The sequence below is a fragment of the Lonchura striata genome, chromosome 5, assembly GCF_046129695.1.
Source record: "Lonchura striata isolate bLonStr1 chromosome 5, bLonStr1.mat, whole genome shotgun sequence".
NCBI lineage: Eukaryota > Metazoa > Chordata > Aves > Passeriformes > Estrildidae > Lonchura > Lonchura striata.
In genome coordinates, this window is record NC_134607.1 from 45,840,199 (window position 1) to 45,863,574 (window position 23,376).

Genomic DNA, 23,376 nt, shown 5'->3' on the forward strand with positions numbered 1-23,376 from the left:
TTTAAGGCAGGATTTCAGTTCAGTTACACTTTGCCCACATCGGAGGTGGCAGCAAGGAACATAAAATGTGGTGAGGGTAGCTGCTGCTGAACCTCAAAAGCCAGCATTGTACCCAGTGCCTGGGTTCAGAGTAAGGTTATGGATGGTATTGCCATCATTAGGAGGAAGTCACAGTGTTCTTCAGCTAGGATAAAATGTTACTTTTCTCTGCTGCTAAAGCTTTTTACAAAAACAATTAGTATACACACTGTGTATAAACAAAGTTTGTTTTCTCAGAACAGAATTGCCCTTTTTGGCAATGTTAGAGTCAGTCATGTTACAGATACTGCATGCCTTCACTGCATTCACTTGGCATGCCTTCAGTGAGCTTCTTTTTGTTGCCTATGAAACTCAGTTATGACTGTTTTCTCCTCCATTTTTATTATAGGAATTATTAAGAGAAAGAGTGATAGGTATGAATTTCCAGATAATGTCACCAGGCTCAGCAGCTATTTGCAAAAATGTTTTCTTTTGGAATAGAATTACACTGTTTTCCTGATAGCAGCTCGGTGCCAACTTTACCTCTGTTGCCACGAGGCAGCTCAGTGGATTTTACAGGGCACTGGAAGGGAAACATTTTGTGCGTGATTTTGATGCTCTTATGCAATCAGAATTTCCATTAGCTCTTTAGAAGTCAGTGGAGATATTTTCAGAACAAATACTGCAGGACTGAACTCCTAGTTAACACATTGTATATATTGGAAATGGAATAAATAGATCAATCTACTTCAGTCTAGTGGAGGACATTCAGAAAAAAAGATATCCTGAATCCATGCTGGACAAAACATGCTGTTGTAAAAACTTTCTCCTCTCCTTTATCATCTCTTTCTTCTCTTCCTCCTCCCTTTTCCTCTTCCCCTTCTTCCTTTTCCTTTCCCCAGATGCATTTAAAGCTAAGTTACTGTAGCTATGTTGACACACATATCATCAGATGTAAGGGCTAATGATTTTTAAGGTGTCTTCATTTTGGAAAAAAAAAGTTGCAGCTCTGGGGACCAAATTGTATAAAAGTGTTTTGCACAATGAGAAACATTTGCTCATTGCTTCTCTATCTGTTATTCACTGTTAATGTACAAGTGTTGCAGGTCCTTATGATCTAGACATGGTGACATGCTTGAAGTAAGTTTTCTTGATTGGTTTGTGGACACTGTTTCATAATAAGTAGCAATAATTTCTTTCACAGTCTGGTGTTTATAGAGAGAAAATTGTTAAAGAAAAGTACAGCTGAGATTTTTTGCCTGGTTAGCAATTCTTGGGCATAATTCAAGTTAATGCAAAGGAATGAGCAGGTGCCATCTAAATATCTCTGGAAAACTTTGCATTTTTTTTTTGTGTGCACTAAAAATATATTTTTGGAGCAATGTGTGGTTTTAGGTTAAAGTGTGTTATACAACCAGACAAGACAGCATTAAATAAATGTACAAATTCAGTCAAATATATGCAGTTCAATTTCAGAGAGTGCTTTATTTCTTTAGGATTTGTCCTTAGCTCAGTATTTTAGTACCTCAACCAAATAATACATCAAATGCATTTTTCTTTAAAGCCAAGCTTCATATACTAGCTAGTTTCTCACTGCACAGCAGATACCATCAGACTCTGCCATGCAGTAACTTTGCAATTCTTCTTACTGTTCCCTTTAGATATCACTTACAAACTGCTTTGCCACCACACTGCAACTCCTGCTGCTGTCTTTCAAAATGGAACTGCCCTCCTCTTCATATTAATAGCTAAAAGGTGAAGTTGAATTTTACAAGGAAAATAAACCTCTCAATTTAGTATTTCTGATATTTTAACAAGGATTCTCAGCAAAGGAGGATATATTTTAAAGTAGCTGGAAATTTGTCAGAATACAGATTTGTAATTGGTTTTAGATGCTTCATTTACACTGAGTTCACAGAGTTGTACTACAGAAGATTATTAATTGAAAAATTGAATTACAGTCCCTTGAAGTTTTTCTTCTTTTTCTTTGTGTTGGAATGAAAACAAAGGGCCATGTTGATTTTAGTTGGCTTATTTCTAATTTACAGTACTGGTTTCTTATCAACAAGTAGTGGGTAGAGCAAAGAAAGCAATCCCATTGACTTAGTGATGGCTCTTGCCTGCTTTCTTTTACTGGTTTCCCCTATATGTCATCTTGCATATGACAAGGCACAGGTCCTGTCTGGATCCTCTAAATGAATGTTATACTTCTAATACCATTGATGAGATACTCTCAACATTGCCCTAATTTTTCTCCCACAAAATCAATGCTAAAACTCCCATTGGCCTTTAAAATGCCAGAAATGTCAGTTCTGCTGATCTGATTATTATTAGCATCAATGGGAGTATCATGAATTACAAAGGAAAAAGGACAAAGTAAAATACTATAATTATGTGGCCTATTCAGCATCATTGGCTCCAGAGAAAATTAAGATTTATTTCCATGTGTGGTTCCAGTTTCACTCTTTCTGATTACTAGCTATAGCTTGCTGTTTAGATGTAATGATTTAATTGTAGATATTACATGTTGACTGGATATTTTCCAGTTGCTGCTGGTTTGTCAGCGTTATATCACTTTTGTACATGAAAAAAGTCTAAATGCACCTTTCAGAAATTAAGGGCTGGAATTTCAGCTGGTGTACAGTGATAGGATTCCACCAAGTTTCTTCCCTTGGATTTTATGTGTTCACTGAAATAGTAACCCAAAGAGAAGACAAAACGCAGCTGAAGTGAATTTTTGTATGATAGTTTTGAAGTATGTTGCAAACCTTTGGGCTTTTTTTACCTATTTGTGAGTTTGAACTAGAAGCTAGCTAAGAAGCTCTTGGTAAGTAGATGTTTTAAACAAGGTAACACAAAAGTTCATTCAAAGCTGCAGAAGGTGGGAATTATAATTGGATTAGTTAAACCTCATAGTAGCACCATGTGGACACTTTAAAAACTGAAGTTAAATGTTATTTCCTTTCTTTGATTTATGGTAGTGTAGTGTTTTTATTATTATTTGAAGGTTCTGAATTTAGTTGACTTCAGTTTTGATTGCAGTGTCCGCACATAATTTCTAATGAAGCTTAACTAATTCACTGTAAAAATTAGCTTGATGAGAAATGACACTACCAACTGTTATTTAAACATTTGAAAAGAACATTTGAACATTGCTTTTAGAGAAATGCACTTCAAAATGAAATTTTTTTCCCCTTAAATGTGATGCACTGATAATTTTTCTCTTAACTGTGTTCTGAAATCACCACTGTGTATGTTTCTGTTCAGTCTCCTTCATAATACTTGGCACATACTTGGACAGGACAGTGGCTTAGGAAACCACTGTACTGTTTTCCTCAATGCTATTTCCGGCTGCTTGTTCTCCTCCACTCATGACCACCCAGCACCACTTTGTTTATAGCAGTGGAAGAGTTTGGAGCCTCCTTGGTAAACTTGATCAAGGAAGGAAGGGTGTCCTTAGTGGGGAATATTAGATTCTCTCCTATACAGGCCATTTCAGAGGTCTAGTCTGCAAAGTAGCATCACAAACAGAGTCATCAAGAACCAGCAAAGATTGTGGGACCTGCTTGGTCTGGTTGTACCACCAAGATGTCATCAAACTGTAGCTCAAGGCAGATACAGGAAAGCATTTGATGCTGTGACTGTAACAGATGTGATAATTTTAATACTAGGTAAGGACTATCTACATAGTCAGGCTTGCTATCTGCAGGCTTTACCTTGTACTCCTTATGTGTTTGCTATTTCAATATATTTTTGATGCTGGCTTTTTGGTATTTTAAGTTTAAATGATTTTTTAGTTAGTTAAATTCTTGACTTTTGAGTAACTTTATTTTTTGTAGGAAGAACATTTTAATGTAGTAATAGATTAAAGTCTAGGAAGAATATCAAAATTTTTGATCCTCTGGTAGAAACTGTGATAAAAATATATTCTATGACTCTAGTATATTCTGTATGTTGGCAGTTTCTTACTAGACTGCCTAAAAGCAGTTTTGGGCTCTTCTAGTAAAATTATGTAGAAAGTAAAGCAGTTGTTTGGCTTACTTGTCCAGGAAAAACTTGTTTTCCAGTTTTTTTCTTAGCTGGCATTGCAGTAGTGCTTTGACAACTGGTCTGGTAACAGCTGTTCTTTCAGTTTGGAGGTGGTTCTGCGTCTTGACTCACTGGTACAAATTAATTCTTGATACAAACAGAGTTAACCCCCAACTAATTTGCCTTACACAGTGTTGACCATGACCAGTAATGTGAATTTACCTAATCCTTTGTTGCTTGGCTGATTGCCCAGCTGGGAGGGTGGTCACTTCCCTTCCTTATGGCTGTTTCTTCAGGATTAGTCTGTTGTAAAGCTGAAAAATACTGCAAATCTGTTGGCTATTTTAGCTTTTCTATCCAGTAGTCTTCCTTTCTTATGAGAATATTTAGAATTTTGTAGCTTTTTGGTAGTCCTTTACTGCTGTTTCTTACTCCCTTTTTTTTGTTGGTCACCTTTGTGAACATGTGCACTATCCTCTGACCCTTGCCCAAGCTTTTTTATTTGAATGTTAGACAATGTTAAGATAATATGTGACAGCAGATTTGATGTTAGCAGTATGAAGGAAGGGAGGAAAAAGGGGCATGTTATAGTCAGAGTCAGCATCTGTCAGATGGTGTCTGTTGGCTTAAGATTAGATATATAAATTTTTAGGAAAGCAAACACACTCTATTTGATACCTGGAGCCTTAGAGCCTGATTTCTACCTGAACTAAATGCATTTATTTGTAGCATTAAATCTTCAGTGATAAACAGCACTCAGGTATAAAACCATTGAAGAAGAACATATTGTAGGGCAAAGGGAGGAGGATGTGCACTATGGAGTAGGAATGAAATAGAAAAAAGGGAGGTAGAGGCAGGTCTGCTTTACCTGAGCCTTGAGAAAGGAGAAACATAGCCACAAGAATTGGAGATTAAAATAGTTTTCTACTTTTTCCTCCCTCGTATAGTGGAATTTTCCAGTTATCTTTAGGAAAAAAATGAAGTTACTCAATCTCAATATGTTTCAGATCTCATCATCACTCATGTAAGTCTGGAGCTGTTCCTTCAGCTGAGCAATCAACTTCATACAGATTAACTGAGAAAGGAGTTTAGTCCTAGATTTGATATTTCGGTTTCTGTTTATAGATGTACAATCTCCCCTGAAAGTAAGGCACATGTTTGGAGACTTACTTCTCGTTTACACTTGCTTAACTTTTTAGTATTAACTTTTTGGTATTTATCAGTCTCTACCTTTTGTTAATTGTGAGCATTATCATGTTTGGATAGTGGGGTCACTCATTTATTTTGTAACCAAGAGGCCTAGTAAATAGGCAATATTGCAAAGAAATGAAATGCTTTTCCCTTTTAAATAATCTCATTTTCTTACAAATATCTATTACAATAAAAAGTCTGAAAGCTTAATCAGTACAGCATTACTGAAGACATCTTTCAAAATCTTTTAACATTTTTCACTGTTCCTACTACTGTTCAAGCTATCTTCTCCAGTTTGCAAGAAATAATTTCAAAAGCACTGAGCCTTTTAATTATTTTTTGGGGGGGGATTAAGATTACTGTCTGGTAACACATTATACTATAGTCTAAATCTGTTGAGATTTTTGGAAGGCTCTTATGTTTTGGTAGTGCAATAAATGGACGTAGTTTTCATGGTATCACAGAGTCAGGATATTTAGTTGTTAATTTATTTATTTACTTAATGTTAAGACTTTGTAAAACATGTTAGAAAACTGCATTGTCTGATTAATTTTTTTATTGATAGAGGTGAATGGATCACATTCCATTATTCTTTTTGGCAAATAGTGGCTTCATGGTTTAATGTGAAAACATTAGGAATTATATTACAAGAGGATGCGTGCTGAAAATGTAAACCCAAATGATTACTTTTGGTTGTGTATTTTTGATTAATTTTCATGTTCTGTGACAGTGCCTTAGGGTCCGCAAACTCTTCCTACTTTCTCCATGACAGTGAAAAACTTTAGAGGCTGCATTACAGTGAAGGAGAATGGAAGATTTGTAGAAGAGCACTCTTGGGTCTTGAGTTGTTAAAGAGATTTTCATGCCATCTTCTGTGCTCACATACACTGTAGGGCTATAGCTGACAAGAACGTGGCTAATGCATAACTTCATGCTCCAGCATACTCCTGTCAATGGAACAGCTTTTGTCAGTGATAGACTTGCAAGTTTATGATGGGAAGCAGCCTTGCAGCCAGATGGTTTTGGACATATGTGTTTATGAATAAGTGGCTTTAAGTCATTTTTCCTCCTTTGGAGCTGTGCTGAGCACAGCTTAGATTCAGACAGCTGTTTTTTCAGTGTCATCCTCCTTTTCTGTTCTGTGGCTTGCATCTCTGTTCTGTTTGCTATGGTTTTGCTACTGAATGTACAGGCAATGGGGCAGCTAGTACTCCAGCCCTGGAGAATTACAGTGAATGCGGGCATGTATTCTGGCCCTCTGCAAGCTGCTTAGGACTTAGATATGAATCACAGGAGGAAAAATGGATTATATTCCTGCTTGTTCCATCTTTAGAATAGACAAGTATGGTATGTATAGGTCTTTGGATCCTATTTTACTATTTCCTTATATGTATTTGATGTTGATATGTCTTTTCCTTTTTAAGCTGAATGCCTGTCAATGGAAGAGGAAGTGAGGCTCATCTGGTGAATGAAAATTCAGGCAGGGTCAGAAACTATCCAAACTACCTTTGGAGTCAGAAGCTGGTGTGGCAGTATAACTTTTCAGCAGAGCTGGGAGTGGTTGGATTTGTTGGAGTTCTCAATATAAAAGCTGTACACATTCCCATAAAGATCTGTAAAAACATGAGTGGCTTGGGGAGAGTGAAGTGGGGAACAGTAATGCACTGTGTCTTCTAATGCTAGAAGTGGGAAGCAGCAGATGAAACCAGCAGACCCGCAGGCATTTGGAACAGGTATCACACAACAAATCACTGAAGTGAGAAATGCTTTTCATAAGGTGTTGCAAATGCTGATGTGTTCAGAAAGTAACCAGCCAAATTCACAGAAGATAACTATTAAATGCAAGGATACTAATCTGCTTAGTATTCCTGGTGCCTTGAAGTGCTGGATGATGGAAGAGCAGTTGTGGGAGGTACCACTATATGTTTTTCTAGTTTTGTAATTTCCAGGTGTCTATACTGATTATTGTTGAAAAAAAAATATATGAGAATAGGAATAAGAGGATATTTGATATAGTTCAGAAGCCTTTTGCTTTTCTGCTTCTGGAAAGCACACTCAGATTTGAGATTCCAATGTCGGTTTCCCACTGAAAGGCTGTGTTGATACAAGCTGTCACTCAGGACTGCTTTTTGTGCATGCATTTGATAACACTCCTAGTTTTATGTTGCGTTTATGCTCTTGATGCAACTTTCAGGAAATAATGACAAAATTGATGATTAGGCTGTATGGTACAAGGATCATACCAAGACGTTGTGTTTCTTATTGTATATTCTTATTTCATAGTAGAGGTTAGGATTCCTTTTGTTTTTCTTTGTGAGATAAACATGTTAGATTGGAGGGTAATACATTTTTAACTGAGTGACAAACCACATTTAAACTTCCCAATCCATGTATTGGGAGGAAAAAAAAATCAAAACCAAACCCAAAAGAAAAAGGCAGAAGCATTTAATTTCTTTTCAGTCTTTCTGAACAAAATGTAAAAGTCAAATATAATGTCTAATGGTAGATTGGTAAACAGGGTTATTGCCTGGATGAAGTCCTCAAGTGTCCCACCCATTTTTTTTTTTTTTGCTCTGTAATGTTTCTAACAGCATCTCTCAGACAGACCAATATATGTAGCATTTTCTAGTATTGCTTAAAATGTGGATCATATATATTTTGTTATTTATTTACCTTGTTCCACTTTTGTTTATTCCCATTTTAGCTTTCTAATTTGCAATTCAGCTTCTTTAGCTTTGGAAACTATTGAATGTTTCACTGTGCCTTAAATGATTCTGTATTTTTAGACAAAAGGGAAGCACAGAGTACTATAGGGGCAGCCTGTATAACATTGTCTTTTTTCTGAGTTAGTCTCATGACATTGCTAAGACTCAGCACTGCATTTAAAGAGTCAGTGTTCTCATTTAGCCTTCCTAGTCTGTGATTAAATGGGAGTTGTTGTTTGTTTCACTATAAGCTGGCTGACAAATGCTGTATCTGTCACAGGTGCTACAATTTGTGTATCAGAAAATCTGCTTTCCAAATACTAATTATTCCCAAAGTATCTTACTTCACACAAAACACAGCACAGTCAGCAAATTTGTCCTAGTTTTATCATTGTGCAGTAAATTAGGGTTTGTCTTCTACCATTGTGTAAAGATGGTAGAAATTCAGTTGTAGGAGAAACAGTTGATGTACAACCTCTGATCTGTGTTTTTCTCTTAATTCTCCCAATCAAATTCTTGAAATGTATGTTATTCAAGTAATCACTGCTGAATTTCACTTCTGTAACTGAGTGAGCTGTTGTCAAGGGACATGGGATAGCAGGAGACAACAGTATTGCCTCTCCAGAAGTCATTTTAAAAAGGAAGTATTTTATGCTTGAAAGACCTAGACCCAAGCTGGTAATATGCTTAAACTATTAATTTTGGAAGTTATTGTAATATGATGGAAGCTTATTGGGAATTATCTTTGTGGTTGTTATGGGAGAAGAATGGATGGTCAGTTATTGAAACTGTGGCAGAATAAGTGAAAGCACTCGGTTTACAACCTCCTCAGACTGGTTAAGTGTCACAGGTGGCTTGAAAACGTGTAGGTTCCTGTGCACAAGCATCATGTGTCCTCCACTGCTCCCTGTTGTGGAAAGCCTTTGTGATAACCTGTTGCAACCCTCATTGCCAGGATGATGTATTTTGACACTGAAGGGCCGGGATTTCCCTAGATAAGAGTTTGGAGTTCAGATGGACTATTGCTCAGTTAAATCTAATGTAATGAATCCAACTGTCATCCAAGTGCACAGATTTTTGACACTAGACAAAGCAGAATGACCTGGAAAAATAGCAACTGGAACTGTGTTTCAGCAGCTTCTCCTTTCATTGCTGAGAAGTACCTAGGAACCTTTCCCAAGATTAGTATTCTAAATATATATATATATATATATATATATATATATATATATATATATGTAAAAGGCATTTAGCTTATAGAATGACTTACACAGAAAAGGAAGAGCATTTAATGTTGTAAATTAAATTTTTAGCAACAATTTTTGCATTGCAAAGTAGCTTAAACTGTTTATTTATTCCCTTAGGATTAACATACTGTATATTTCTAGATTTCTAACAAATGCAAACATTGCTGTAATTTAACTCCTAATAGCAGTGATGCACAGCTCTAGTTGTTTGGCCTATGTATTGTAATACTGATTTTTATTTTTATTTTATTTCTGTAGGACTATTTAACCATTCACAAGTATGGCAATGCCGCCAGAAATGATCTCTGGAACACGTTGTCAAAGGTAAAATGCTTTAATTTATTGCACTGAGGAAGAACTAGGAATTTGCTATGGTGTTTTTCTTGGTGAGATAAGAAGTGAATAGTGCATACTGAGATCTTCAAGCCACAGAGCAAAGATAAAAATTCATGCAAAGAAATTCCATTTGAGTTAACCTAGTGGCAGCATTAAAAATATGAGTTCTACAGCATTTCCATACTTCGTTATGTTAGAATATATTTCCCTGCATGTGCTATGTCACTGGTGTGCAGTAAAAGATACTCCTTGGAATTTGTCAGTGACTTCAGTGGCAGCACACTGAGACCATAAGCTAGAATAGTGCCAAGCTTTGGCATTTCCATCATGTGAGTTTGTGATTTTGTATGGAGTTAAGATTTTTGTGAAGGGCAAAAATACTAAAGCTTCAAAGTATCATGTAAACAGAGAACTATTTACTGTAATATTTGGCATGCTGTAGAGACTTACATATCCAGGCTTGGCTTGAGTTCTAGAACCTGGTCTGGGGCTCCACAATGGCTATAATTTTTGTAAAATGAGCAAAGTGTCCCATAATTTCTCCCCTGTGGAACTAGTCTGAGCTATCTGAGTCTTCCCCAGAAATAGACTGAGTGGAGGGCAATGTGGAGTACAGGCAGAGAGTTTTGGCACAGGTACCTATTCAAGCCATAGAAAACATGACACTCTAGTTATAACTATTGACATCAAAACCAGGATTTATTGGAAGTCAGGACATTAAACAAGCAGGTATATACAGGTAAACTAGGTGTCCAATATTCTCTTCTTCTCACTGAGTCTTCAGTTGATGATTCACAGACTTCTAACAGCTTTTACCTTAATTTATCCTACCTAGTTTTCAGCTGCCACATGAGAAGCACATCTGTTGTAGATACACTGGTTCTGAAAAACTATGTTGAATATTTTAGGATATGTCATTAGATACTAGTGAATAGGAACAACTGGAGTCCCAGAAATATAGTTGATATAGTCAGCAGAGCATAGAGAGTAATGCAATTGGCTAGCCACTACATGATTATTTTATAATAAGCCTGAACCACGGACTTGACTAGAGACTGGAGATGGTTGTTCAGATATAGGCAACTAATGCCACATTAGGTGCAGTAGGATGTTTAAGACATTCAGGTGTGTCTAACCAATTTAGCATAAGATATATTGGGAAATCTCTGCTCTTCTGGAGTGGCAGGTAAAGGTCAAATGACATTATTCACCTCCATGTGGGCAATTGAACCAAGTCGTATGTCTGTACTGACTGCTAATGAGAGTTGAGACAAGTAACATACAGTCAGGCTTTTAAATCTGTGTCTTAATCTGTAGCTGAATGTCACTGCAAGACTCTTTCTTTCCTTCCTCTGTTAAAGGCTCTGGGACAGTTCTGGGTGATGGGAGGTTGGAGGAATGAATGTTGTCCTGAAAGAACAGCAGAATCTGCAGCTAATAAAGTGGAACAAAAATGAGACTGTATTCTGGTTCATAACCACTATAGCTATACTGTATGCTCATATCTACTGTTGCAGCTAATAATTCTGTTTGCTTCAGTTGTAAATGCATTTGTTGCCAGCCCCTTTGTTCCTAAGGCAGTGCAACTGCAGCTTCAGTTCTGAAGACATCTTCTACTTGTATTCATCAGAGGTTGCTCACTCTGTGATCTTGGACTGTTCAACAGCTAGGGGCATGTCTGTCGCTGAAGAACAAATGATGCCTCTTTCCCCTCATATGCAGTCTCATCTCCCACAGTGCTATGGTATCTCTTTGTGTTTCAGATGAAAATCCACTTGTAAAACAGCATTTTTATTGACATATAGAATCAAATGTGAACACATTAATCCTCCATGTGTTCTAACAGGTGCGGTTTATGAAGCAGCAGGGGGATATCTAGGTATACATAGCCTCACTTTGGACGTAAGGGACAATATTTTCAAATAATTAGTCATTTTGATTTTCAGAACAGATAAGCCCTGTATTTTTGGAAATTAAGGCCTTTCAAATATGCCTTATTGCAGGTTGCTAGATAAACTGACACTGTCTTTTTTAACCTTAGCTGGTTAAAAATAGATACCCAGTATTTCTGTGGCTCTTGTTAAAATCCTGTAAAGCAGGTTATTTGTTCTGTTTCAGCAGAAGTACTTGAATGATGTGGCTTTCTGACTGTCACTTTCCTCTCTTTAAAGATTACTCAACATTTATTTTTAAGATACAGAGCCTTAAGTTCAATTATGTAGTGTGTGTGTGTTTGGTGTGTGTGTGTGTGTGTGTGTGTATCTACATACATTTGTGGTTATTTTATCCTCCAAAAATAGTTACGATACTAGGGACAAAAAAAAAGAGGTTGTACATGTTGATACTGCTTCAGGGTATTGAAACTTTTCTTTTTTTTCCCCCAAGGCTTTAAAAAGGGTTGGAAAATCTGTAAATATCCAAGAGGTAATGGATCAGTGGACACTACAGATGGGTTACCCTGTTATCACTATCTCGGGAAATGAAACTACAGACAACATCATAGTAATCTCCCAGGAGCGTTTTGTTTATGATAGTGATACTAAATCCAAGGATCCTGCCCATGGGGACAACAGGTACTTGTATTTCTCAATTACTATCTTTCAAGATGTTGTAGTTGTTTAAGTAAGTGCTTTATATATGTATCTTTGTGGAAATGTTTTTTTTAGAAATCTGAGCTTTACTTGGGATCAATAGTGTGTGGTGATACTTCAATTTGAACTGTAGTAAAGTTGAAACTAATTAAAAGAACTGGGGAAAAAATGCCCAATTGCATCCTGACAATTCTCTGTAGCAGTGTCTTGCATCACTCATTTGTTTCCTCCCCTTTTCTTTTGATTTTGTCACACTCCATAAGTAATTGGGAATGTGATTAGAAGGTCTGATAGTTCTTAAGAAATTCTTTGGAGTGGACCTCTCGACACTCATACACTGAGTAGGCAGATGTAAATATATGTCAACTACAGACCTTGCTTTTCTTGGGAAGGAGTCAGGAGCTGAATTGGACCTCTGTAGAAGGCAGGAGGTTCCACCTCTTTCATTTTTGGAGGCAGCTGAACTGGTCTATAGGAACTGTTACACTAGCTGAAATCAATATCTCTGTCTCTACTGCTTTTCCATTTATTAGATTGTTTTGTCCCTCTTCCCAGATGACTCTACATGCTTCTTTCATCCCAAAGAAAAGCTGACATTCCTGTCTGATCCTGGGGAATCCTTATTGTTTCAGGCAGTTTTGGCCTCGTATTTTAAGGGCAAGAATAGCTGTTGGTACCTGATGCTAGAGAATTTCAAGATGTCCTTTGAAGTTTCTGTGTTGACTTGTTCATGCTCGGTGGGAAAGAGGGCACACTATTAACCTGGAATATTCTGTGTTTGTCCAGTAGATTTAGATTGTTTAAAAGTAAAATTTAATACAAAACTTTGATTGACATATTGAAGCTTGTAGAATATTCCTGTTGATGAAGGCCTAACATGGTAGTAACATTTACTGGAAAGTGTTTAGAAGTTCATTATCTTTTTTAAGAACATTAATACTATGGAACTCAAAGATGACATAGAGTAAATAGTTGTTTTTGTGGCCATACTGGAACAACCTAACAGGGTATTAAGCATCTGTCTAAATTCTGGGCTGAAATTAGTTCCGTTGTGAAAAAGAGATTAAACAACTGAATGTGGACTATTGGAAGTGTTCATGACTTACAGCTCAGTGCAGCAGGAGAGAAATTCTCTCTTCTTATCTTGAAAATTTCTTTTGTGCAAGTTTATATATGTGTAATGTAATGTGAGTAGATTTTACTACTCAGAACAGCAATTATTTTTTTTTTATTTACTAAAACAGATATGTTAAGCCTTCTATGTATTGTAGAGACTTAAAAAATAGATTTACTAGGTATTCAATATTGATTGAAGTAACTGTTACTGTAATGTATGAGTAAAGAAGTGTGTGTAACTGGTACCAGGGTGATCTGGTGGGTTGACCCTGGCTGGATGCCAGGTGCCCACCAAAGCTGCTCTGTCAGTGTCTGCCTCAGCTGAGCTGGGGAGAGAAAATATGATGAAAGACTCTTGAGTTGAGATAAGGACAGGGAGAGATCACTCACCAGGTACCATTGTAGGAAAAACAGATTCAGCTTGGAGGGGGTAGGGGGAGGGAAATTACTACCAATCAAATCAAAGAAAGGTACTACATAAATAAAAATCTTAAAACACTTTCCCTGTACCTCTCCTTCTTTCCAGACTTCCTGATTTTCTCTACCTTGTTCCCCCCAGCAGTGCAGGGGAACAAAATTGGAGTCTGTGGTCAGTTCATCATGTCTCTGCCATTCTTTCCTCCTCAGGTGGAGGGCTTTTGCTACAGCGTGGGGTCCCTCCAACAGGAGACAGTCCTCCACAAACTGCTGCATCATGAGTCTTTCCCACTGGCTGCAGTTCTTCACAAACTACTCCAGTGTGGGTCTCTTCCTCAGGGTTTAGTCCTTCAGGAATAGGTTGCTTCCATGTGGGGTCCTCCACAGGCTGCAGGTGGATCTCTGTTCCTCCATGGGCCTCCATGGACTGCAGGGTCACATCCTGCCTTACCACGGGCTGCAGGGGAATCTCTGCTCCAGGGCCTGGAGCACTTCCTCCTGCTCTTTTCTGCCCTGACCTTGGTGTCTGCAGGGCTGTTTCTCTCACATGTTCTCCTTTTTCCAACCGCTCTTTCCCAGCAGTTTTTCCCCCACGTTACCTCAGAAGTGCTACCACAATGACTGATGGGGCTTGGCCTTGGTTAGCAGTGGGTCTTCCTGGGGCTGGCATTGGCTTTGCTGTACATGGGGGAAGCTGCTGTTAGCTTCTCACAGAAGTCACCTCTGTAACACACCAAAACCTTGCCATGCAAACCCAGTACAGGTGAGAATTAGACTTAGTTTTATTTGCATACATGACATTAATTTGTAATTCAAAGTGTATGTTGCCATATGTGGAATGTAGGGCAATACCACCAGGGCAGATTCTGCTGGGTTTCTTAGGAAATTTTGTCCACAGATTTTATTACGATTCTTGCTTCTAAACATTGGAAATAAGATTTAGTACTAGAGAGAGCACAGGGAAAGATATTCATGTGAGCCCTGCCAGGAATTTAGTATCCTAACAGGCAATACAATACACATAGGTATCTCCTTTGGCAGGTCTCTTCCCCCTTTTGGATTATTTTTTTTTTCTATGCTTCCATTTCCTTTTAAGCACAAAACAGAAAAGAAACACCTTGCTCAAGGAAGGCTTTACAGATGGGTTGTTTTCTTCAACCAGTTAGCAGACAGAGCTAACTGCCACTTCCCAGTTGAAGTTATTTGAAAGTCATGTTACATAAGTATAAATACCAAAGAATGGAAACCATATACATTTAGCAAAAGGGGAAACTCACCTATGCCATTCACCTTTCAAAAATCATCCATCAACTTTCATTAAAGCCCCATGGCTTACTTATAAATTGGTGTCTGATTGTTATAACACTGTTCATTCATGCACTGCCCACAGGCACATGTGACTGGGTATGCACAATGGCCATGTGTCAATAATGTCCTTTCATTCCATCAAATTAACTAAAAAACAAGGTTGAGATACTGAGAATAAATTTAATCTTTTAGTTGGTAGTGACTTAGATATTTTTCAGTTATTTGGCTTTTTTATTTCTTGTTTTTTTTTTCCACTGCTGAAGTGACTATTACTTCAGTTATTGTGAAGGCAGTAGACAGGGAAAATCACATTAGTGTATGGTCATTTGATAATTTGAGGTGCATTACTCTACCTTGGTTTTTTATATTGAAAGAGCTGAAGTGTATGACATGACACAGTTTTTCTACAGATTGACCAAGGGGAGTGGTAGCACTGTTGTGCAGTGCAGTGTTCTGGCTTTTTCTGTGTGTGGCTTTGGTCAGGAGGTTGGCAAGGGTTTACTGATGTCTGCTGATTATAAATATATATATATGTGTGTGTATATATATGTATATAATCAGCATGAAGGCTTTGTGGGTGTTACGAATCAGTGGCCTAATTCAGAGTCTAATAAAGTTGGTGCTTACCTCCCCTGCATGACCCATGAATTTAGGCATTGGACTCATGTCTCCCTGGGGAGCCATAATAGGCACTGTAAATAACTGAGAGCAAATGGTATTTATGCCACATCTGAGGCCGTGCTCTTGCAGGGAAGGTAACATTGGCTTCCTTAGGACAGTTTATCTATGGATTAATCGTGATGATCATTCTAAACACCATAAGAAGTAGATCTGCACAAAATACAGAAAAATGTTCAGGTCCAGGCATTTCTTGGAGTTTATCATCTAAACAGACATCACAGTACGCACTGGAGGGCTCCAGGGAAGGCTCTTAAAGCATCCATCTACTGTGTAGTCTTTTGTTATCCTGAGGTGGGGCTGTAGTTTGGTATGGCACAGCAATAAATGTCAATTCTATTGCTTTCAAAATGATGAGTTTAAATTTTTAGTTCAGATGCTGTCTAGGCAAATTTAACTTTGCCTTACTGTAGAAAGAGTCACTTCAAAGTAGATCTTTCAAATATATCTACTGCAAAAGAAATGTAAATAAAGAGGCAACTGAATATTTGGGAACCATTCTGGTTTTATAAAATGTCTGTGCTTTGCTTTATGCTGTGTATTTATGCAGCAATTAACTGTTAAAAATGAAATGTGAAGCTTCATATTTAATTTTTAACTCTGAAATCATGTAGAGGAAGACAGAAGCAGCAAGCAGATTTTTCTAAGTGATGAATGATAAACAGGAAAATTGTTGATACCTTTGGCAGTAGTTGATGCCTAGTCCATTACTATAAGTGTTTTTAATCCTTCTACAGAAGAGAATTATTACACGTATTCCAATCTCCTGCATATTTGGGCTCCTTGTCATTATACCCAAAGAAAAATGTGTTTCAAGAGCTGTACATATGCAAACTGTGATTTATTTCTGTGCATACAATTGACTGTATGGCTGCTAAGCTCTAAGCTCTTGGACTGAAATTGTGGAAGGGACACAATTTCACTTCTTTGTAAACTGAACATAGATTTTACTTGACACTTATGCCTACACATGATCCATAGTTCTTATATTATGAGAAATTAAACCTAACAGACACTGTTTCTAGGAACATCATTCTTTAGAAGGGCCAAAATCACCGACTTTGATTTGAGTGCCAAAACCTCTCGTTGGTGTAATGTTTCAGTAGCAATTTCAGCTTATGCAAGCAAAAATTTAAAATTCCTATTATAACTGTATAATTCATATTTTATTCCTGTATAACAGCCCTTCAGTTAAGTGTAGTTTGGTCCTGGACTCCTGTATACCCCTGTGAGAATAGATTATGCCCTTAGTTTATAAGGCTCCAGGGGAGAAGGTGATATTCCATCTGACAGGGTTCAGTGGGCGTCCCTGCTTACAGAAAATCATGATTTTGAGGCAATAGTCTCATCCATCATTGCAAAACAGCTCACAGATATGACAAAAAACTTATGAAAAATAATCTGTGGTCTAGACAACAAACTAACCAGTTTTGATGAAATCCATAAACCTTTTATATACCATATTGAAGAGCAGACCAAAGCTTTCTGGTTGTGGGTGTGTTTTGCCCTCTAAAAATAAACAGAGCTTGTCTCTGTAAAAGTGGAGAAGTAGCCTTTCCAATGTTATCAAAATAAGTAAGATAATGTTGCTGGAATTATATTAATTTACATGTGTTCTTATCATGCATGCAGTTTCCATAGCTAATCTTTGATTGTTCATGACACTGTCCTAAAGGGGAATGTCCTGTGTTACAGTGAGCTCATGGGCACTCTGTGCCCCCTTCCCCGGGATCCTGTGTCTCTGATCAAGATAACCCTGGACCCCTCCTTCCTGCCCCAACGGGGTTGGCGGAGACCAGGGAAGCCCTCCCTGTCCAAAGTCTATATAGACCCCTGACATTTCCTGTTCACTCTCTTTTGGCCTGCTCTCCACATGGACACCACAGAATAAAGAAAGCTGAACCAACATATATCGGGGTAAGAGCCTCTTCTGGAAATCTTTGCCATCTCCTGATATTCCTCCCCTCACAGCCTTGGACCTCTGAGCTAGCCTGATAATTAAGGGGGCTGTGCGAGGGGGGAAAACGTCAGTACTGCTAGGCACTGAACACAGCTAGGTGTGAGGAAAGAGAAAAACAGGAAGATGAACAGATTGGGATATGGACAGGATATGCATACTTGCTGTAGTGTAATCCTGGGTGTTTTTCTCTGTGTTAGCTGAACTGGGGGAAATTCAGTTGAACAGTGCAAGCCATGGACATGGCCAGCAAAACCAGAGCTGTACAGACTCATGGGTCTAACACCCTGTAGTAATTACCACAGCTGAAAAGCTTTAGAGTGGGCTGCAGAGCTGCTCAGGAGACAATCCAAGATGAATGAGCTGCAGAATTTATTTCCCTTCAAGTCTTTTCTGAATTTCATAGACAAAGCTCCTTTATTTATTCAGGTTTTGCAGAAAAAGGGCTGTGCTTGTCCCTTTACTGGTAATGATTTGCATAGTAAAAGCATTGCTGTTTTTGGATATTGCCATGTGTCTTCTTACATAGTTGTATAGCATTATGACTTGAGCAATGATGTCCACTTACCAGCCAAGGAGCTGTTTATAAAGACAAACCAGAATGTTAGGAGCACAAGAGAGCACAGTGCTGATTAGTATCTTTGCTGTGTTCTTAGAGCAATTGCAGATTAATGTAGCATATGTAGTATTAATTGTGTAATAAAAAAAGGATCATAATATGGACAAATATTGTTCCATAAACTGAGAAAAGAGGGCTAACAAAATATAAATAGAAAGCAAAGTGCTCATTTACCTCCCTGTCTCTGAGAAATATCCTCTCACCTTCCATTTTCTCAGGTCCTTTGAGTGTTTTCTTGTTATGTCTTTCATCTTTACTATACCTGAAACGTGCCTGTATCAGTGTTTCTGTGAGAAACAGCTGTTGTGTTGTTACTTAGGGAGTGAATGTGGTACCCCTAGTTCATCTGGAGTGACCTAAATGTCTCTATATCTGCTGTAATAATGATAAAGGGAACAGGCTCCAGGAAAGAAAGGTTCCAGTGTATTAGTCACAGTGGAAATGGAATTAACAGGAATGGGATGAAAAAATCAAGAGTCCTCAGTGGATCACAAAACTGTGTGTGAACCCTGGCAGATATCGATTTATCCATTTTTTTTTAGGTGGTCAAGCAGGTACTTGAGAATACTTGTTCTTGCAGAAGAGTGGGAAAGTGTGGGGTGTTCCCTCTCTTGAAATGCACACTGGAGTAGAGGCCAGCTCTGTGACACCAATAGATCTTGTCCTTTGACATGCGTAAGGACAGTCCTTAACCCCAGCAGCCTGAGAGAGGACAGTGTTGTGCTGAGTGCTGCTTCTCCACAGGAACAGGCAGAGGGGCTGCCTTTGTGAGTGACCTGGAGCAAGCTTGCACATGATGGAACAGTGCCTGTGCTGTGTTTACTAGTCCAGTCCTGGTGCTGTGCGCTCCCTGTTGCAATAGGGTTTTTTCTTTTCTGTAAAAGCCACTAGGACATCCTGGTGTTTTGTTCTACTTTTTCATTTTTAGAGACTTTTCTGACTGTTGCATTTAAAAAAAAATCTGAATATGAAATACTCTTAAAATCTCTTCCAGTACATACCTGTGGTAGTGTCGCCAACAAAATTATGCTGCTATCAAAGACAGCAGAAATGCCAATTATAATTTAACACCTCATTTCCAAAACCATTTCACAGCTTCTATTTGCAAGAAGCTCTTCTCACTGGGAAACTTCCAAGACACTCTGGTGTGCAGTATATAGTCAACTTCCAGTGTTAGAATTTGCAGAATGCTAAAGGAGACAAAATTAGTGTATTGTGTCATTGCTTCCTGTGTGGTGGCAGCACTTGTATCCTGACAGAAGTTAGGCTGACAGAGAAAAGCTGCTTTTGTATTTTATTGTCACTGCAGAATGTACCCCTTTCCTCATCTTATTTGCTAACATTAACTCTCAGGAATTGCTAGATGCCCAATCTAGTTAATTGACTCACATTAATTAAATGAATTTCATGCTGAGGAAAGGAGCATGTACTTGAGAGCAGTGCTGTGTTTTAGTATAGAGTGAAGGCTTTGGGAGATGAAGAGGAGAATAAGGACAACAGTACTTGTAGTGAACTGCTTAATATGCAGGGGATAGAAGAGGCAACGTGGCATGGCAGGGTGCAAGAGTGAGCCACAGTTGGAGCATTAAAGTTTTGTAGCTGGAATAGGCAAGTATGGAGTACCAGGGAAATGGAAAAGGGGTTTAAAGTGAGGGCTTTAGTGAGGGAAAGACCAGACTGGTGAAGGCTCAAACATTTGCGGAGACAAGTTTTATACGAGAGATGAGGGTGGATAAATGTCATATTTTGTTGACTTTGGAAGAATACAAGGTGTGAGTTCCCCTTTGTAGGTCAGAGGATAAAATGTCTAACATGCTCCATTTTTTGTCTTCTTCCTCCTGCTTTTTAAAGTTGCTGATCATGGCTTCCTTTTCTTATCCCTTTACACTCAATTACGGAGGAGATACTTTGGTGGGGGACTCTTAGGAATTTTACTGAGGAAAGAGAAGCCATCATAGGAATTATATTTTAATCTTGCTTAAATTCACATTATTCAAAGGGATAATCAGAACTGAGCACTGGAATATGCTGAAAAATACTTGGTACTAAGTCTTTCAGAACATTCTGGAGGATTGTAAACATAGCTGAAGTGCTACTCTCTTATTCCTGTGAATCCTTCTCAGTCCATAACACATCCTTGTGCTCTGCTCAGAGAAATCTCTAGTCAAGGGGTTATGCTTATGGGTGAAAGACTACACAGACATGGGGTTTGCATGATCAGCACCTTGTGTGCAATTGTGCAAGGGTGTTTTGCACTGATTCAAGGCAGAACAAGAGGATGTTGGAGAGATTAAGAACCTTTGATTCAGCACCCAAAGTTGAAAATGAAGCCTTTTAGTGTAAAAGGTACTGTTGGGCAGGGAGGAGCCAGCATGTACTGACAAAGAATTTGTAGTATTGGTTCTTTGCTCACATCATTTTTCTAAATTCAGTAAGGCATGCTGCTAGTACTGGCACTGAAATGAGTCAGTTTTAGATAGTTTCATAACATTCATAACCGCCTCATTTATAATTTATTTTTGGATTAAATATTTAGCTAATATTACACAAAATTTTATAGAAGGTTTAGTAATCAGATAATTATATTAGTTATGTTATGTTGTTATCAGACAATTCTTTTTTTTCTTTTCCTCAAATTTGGTAATTTAATTCAAATTCACTCATTTAAATTACCTTGTGTCTACCCTTAAAAAGAAAAGGGTAATGAAGTTTAGACAGGATGGCCAAAGACATACACCTGTTTTCTAACAGAATATGCAGGCTGTCATCTTAAGGCAGACCCACAGTGCAGAGCCACACAGGGGCTCTTTCATGCTAGGGCTGCTGCTACAGCAATGAATCTTTTTTTTATGTCTGGAACTTTGTGTTGTCATTGCATCGGTAAGGGCATTATATTTTGATTAAGACTCCTGGAAAATGTAAATTTTTGCCCTTTTCCTGCTCTGTAATTTACTTACTGCCAAAAATTATTCTAAAGACTCTTGCAAAATCCAGAAGGAGTTAGGACTATGGCAAAGGAAAGCCACAAAATTTGCATCTTTAATACATTGCTATTAAACATGTTAATAACTGTTATGACTACAGATGAATTATAGTGTCAATTATTGTTTTCAAATACATGCTTCTAAAATTCATTTCTCTAAAATACAATCCAGCAATCCTGTAGTGGCATTGAACATATTTTCTCTCGCTATATATATTTGTATTTAGGTCCTTCTACAGAAAAAAACCCAAACAATCCATGATCCTTTGTCTAATTAGTTGCTCTTAGAAGCAGCTGTCAACCTTTCCTTTAGAGTATACTAATATGATTGTCTTTTTTGATATGTTTCTATATGAAAGAATATATAATAGACAAATATATAAAATTAGCAACTGTAATGAGGCAGACCTGCAAATAAAGAAGCGTAAAATCAGAAGGCAGTCATCCTAGATATGCTAGCCTCTTTCGAGACTAGAATATAATCTTTCTAATCACTCTCATGCAATTTTAACTATTTCTCTAAACTACAAATATTATTCATAGTCTCCTTCATGTGTGCATCTAAGTATAATTTGTGTTCAAAATTATAATGGGTTCACAATTCCAAATACCTTCCAAATCCCAGTTTTGCTTCCCTCTAAAATATATATTAGCTGTATTCAAGTGCCCATCCAATCAGAGCCACAAAGTAGACAAATCTTAGTAGTTAAGAGGCAAGACTGCTCTACAAATTGATTTCTGTTCATCCATGAGACATCTTCTAAGTTCACTTATATTAAAAACTTGAAATACTCTTCAAAATCTTATTTGTGAAGCCCATTCAGAGCCACCAGGTGGTGAAGCCATTATCTGCCTGCCAGCACCTATCACGACCTGATCCTGTTGGGTTGTTCTGGATGGTAGGTTGGTCTGACTGAAAAATTTAATCACCTCCAAAGTTGGGGCATTAGGGAGAAAGAAGAGAAGAACTGATACAAAAAGCACAGTTAGGTTTTGACAGTGTTTGGCTTAGATGGTAACAAGAAGACCAATAATTTTTGAGCTCCTTGAAGACGATGCTGGAACAGTGTCTTTAATTCAGAGTCCATCAAAGTCCACCAAAACTTTGTAAAGGAGCATGAAACTCCTGCCCAGTATAGTGTAGAATAATCTTAGAATAAGCATTAACCTTTTTCTTTTTCTTCCAGTCTTTTTCCGGTTACTCATGTAGTCATTGTTACTAATTTTTTTTTTTTTTTTTTTGCCTTAGCTGACCTTTTTATTGTTGACCAGTCTGTTAGTCTTGGGTGAAGGCAGAACCTCTGTAACCCCAGAATCCTGATATCAGCTCCATTTCCTTTCCTCATTTTTCTTAAACCCAGCAAACTGTGGATCCTACAATTAATGTGGTGTGTGTTACACTTACTGTGCCCTGCTATTTCATCTCTATACTGCATACAGTGTTGCAGTCAGAAATTGTCTATGTACAGGATTTGTGAAAGTCCTGTTCGTTTCAGACATCAGGAGGCCTTCTCCTGTTTATATAACTAAAGTAATGTCCTTTCTGGTTTCAAGTTAGCTGACTGCAACTTGTTCCTTGATGAAAAAGTCTGGTGTTGTCTGCTTTTTCGTCCCCCTTGTAGTCAGCTTAGTCAGTTGCCTTTACCAATGTTTTTCATGTATTTCTCACTGTTCCTTGTATTAAACTCCTTGTTCTCGCTTAGAACTCAGGAATTAAGGTCACACTAGGCATATGCAGATGACCAGTGGATATCTCAAACTGTGTTCGGGTGATCTCAGTTATTTCAAATTGTTCTTTCTTATCCACTTATTATTTCTGTTTGTCTTTGCTATAAAATGAGTGAAATCTTCCTATCTGCCATCTTCCATGCTCACAAGGTATAAGGAATCCCTTGACACCCCGTCTCAGTGTAGGAAGTGTAATAATTGTGAAAGAGGGAATTACATCTTCTTCTGTTGTGTTATGCCTCTGGGCACAGCCTACAATCACTTTCCTGGCATGTTTTAAATCAAATGAAATCTCTCTGTTCTTTGGTCTTTTGAGAATGATACTCACAACATGAATATATTGTCAACTCCTTATCCATTAAACAGAACTAACACTCTTGTAGAATTGACTTAATAAAAATGTGTGATTTCCTGTGATACTCACATGAGCTTCCCCTGGAACCTGAATTACTC

General features: G+C 37.9%; 1 protein-coding gene across 2 annotated transcripts in view; it reads left to right on the forward strand.

Moving 5' to 3' along the window:
- Positions 1-23,376, forward strand: part of TRHDE (thyrotropin releasing hormone degrading enzyme) — a 213,143-nt gene that overhangs the window by 126,332 nt on the left and 63,435 nt on the right. For both annotated transcript variants that reach the window (XM_021528979.3, XM_021528977.3), the window contains exons 8-9: positions 9,449-9,514; positions 11,912-12,099. In XM_021528979.3, coding sequence (XP_021384654.2) covers positions 9,449-9,514; positions 11,912-12,099 — 254 coding nt within the window. The remainder of the gene's footprint in view (positions 1-9,448; positions 9,515-11,911; positions 12,100-23,376) is intronic.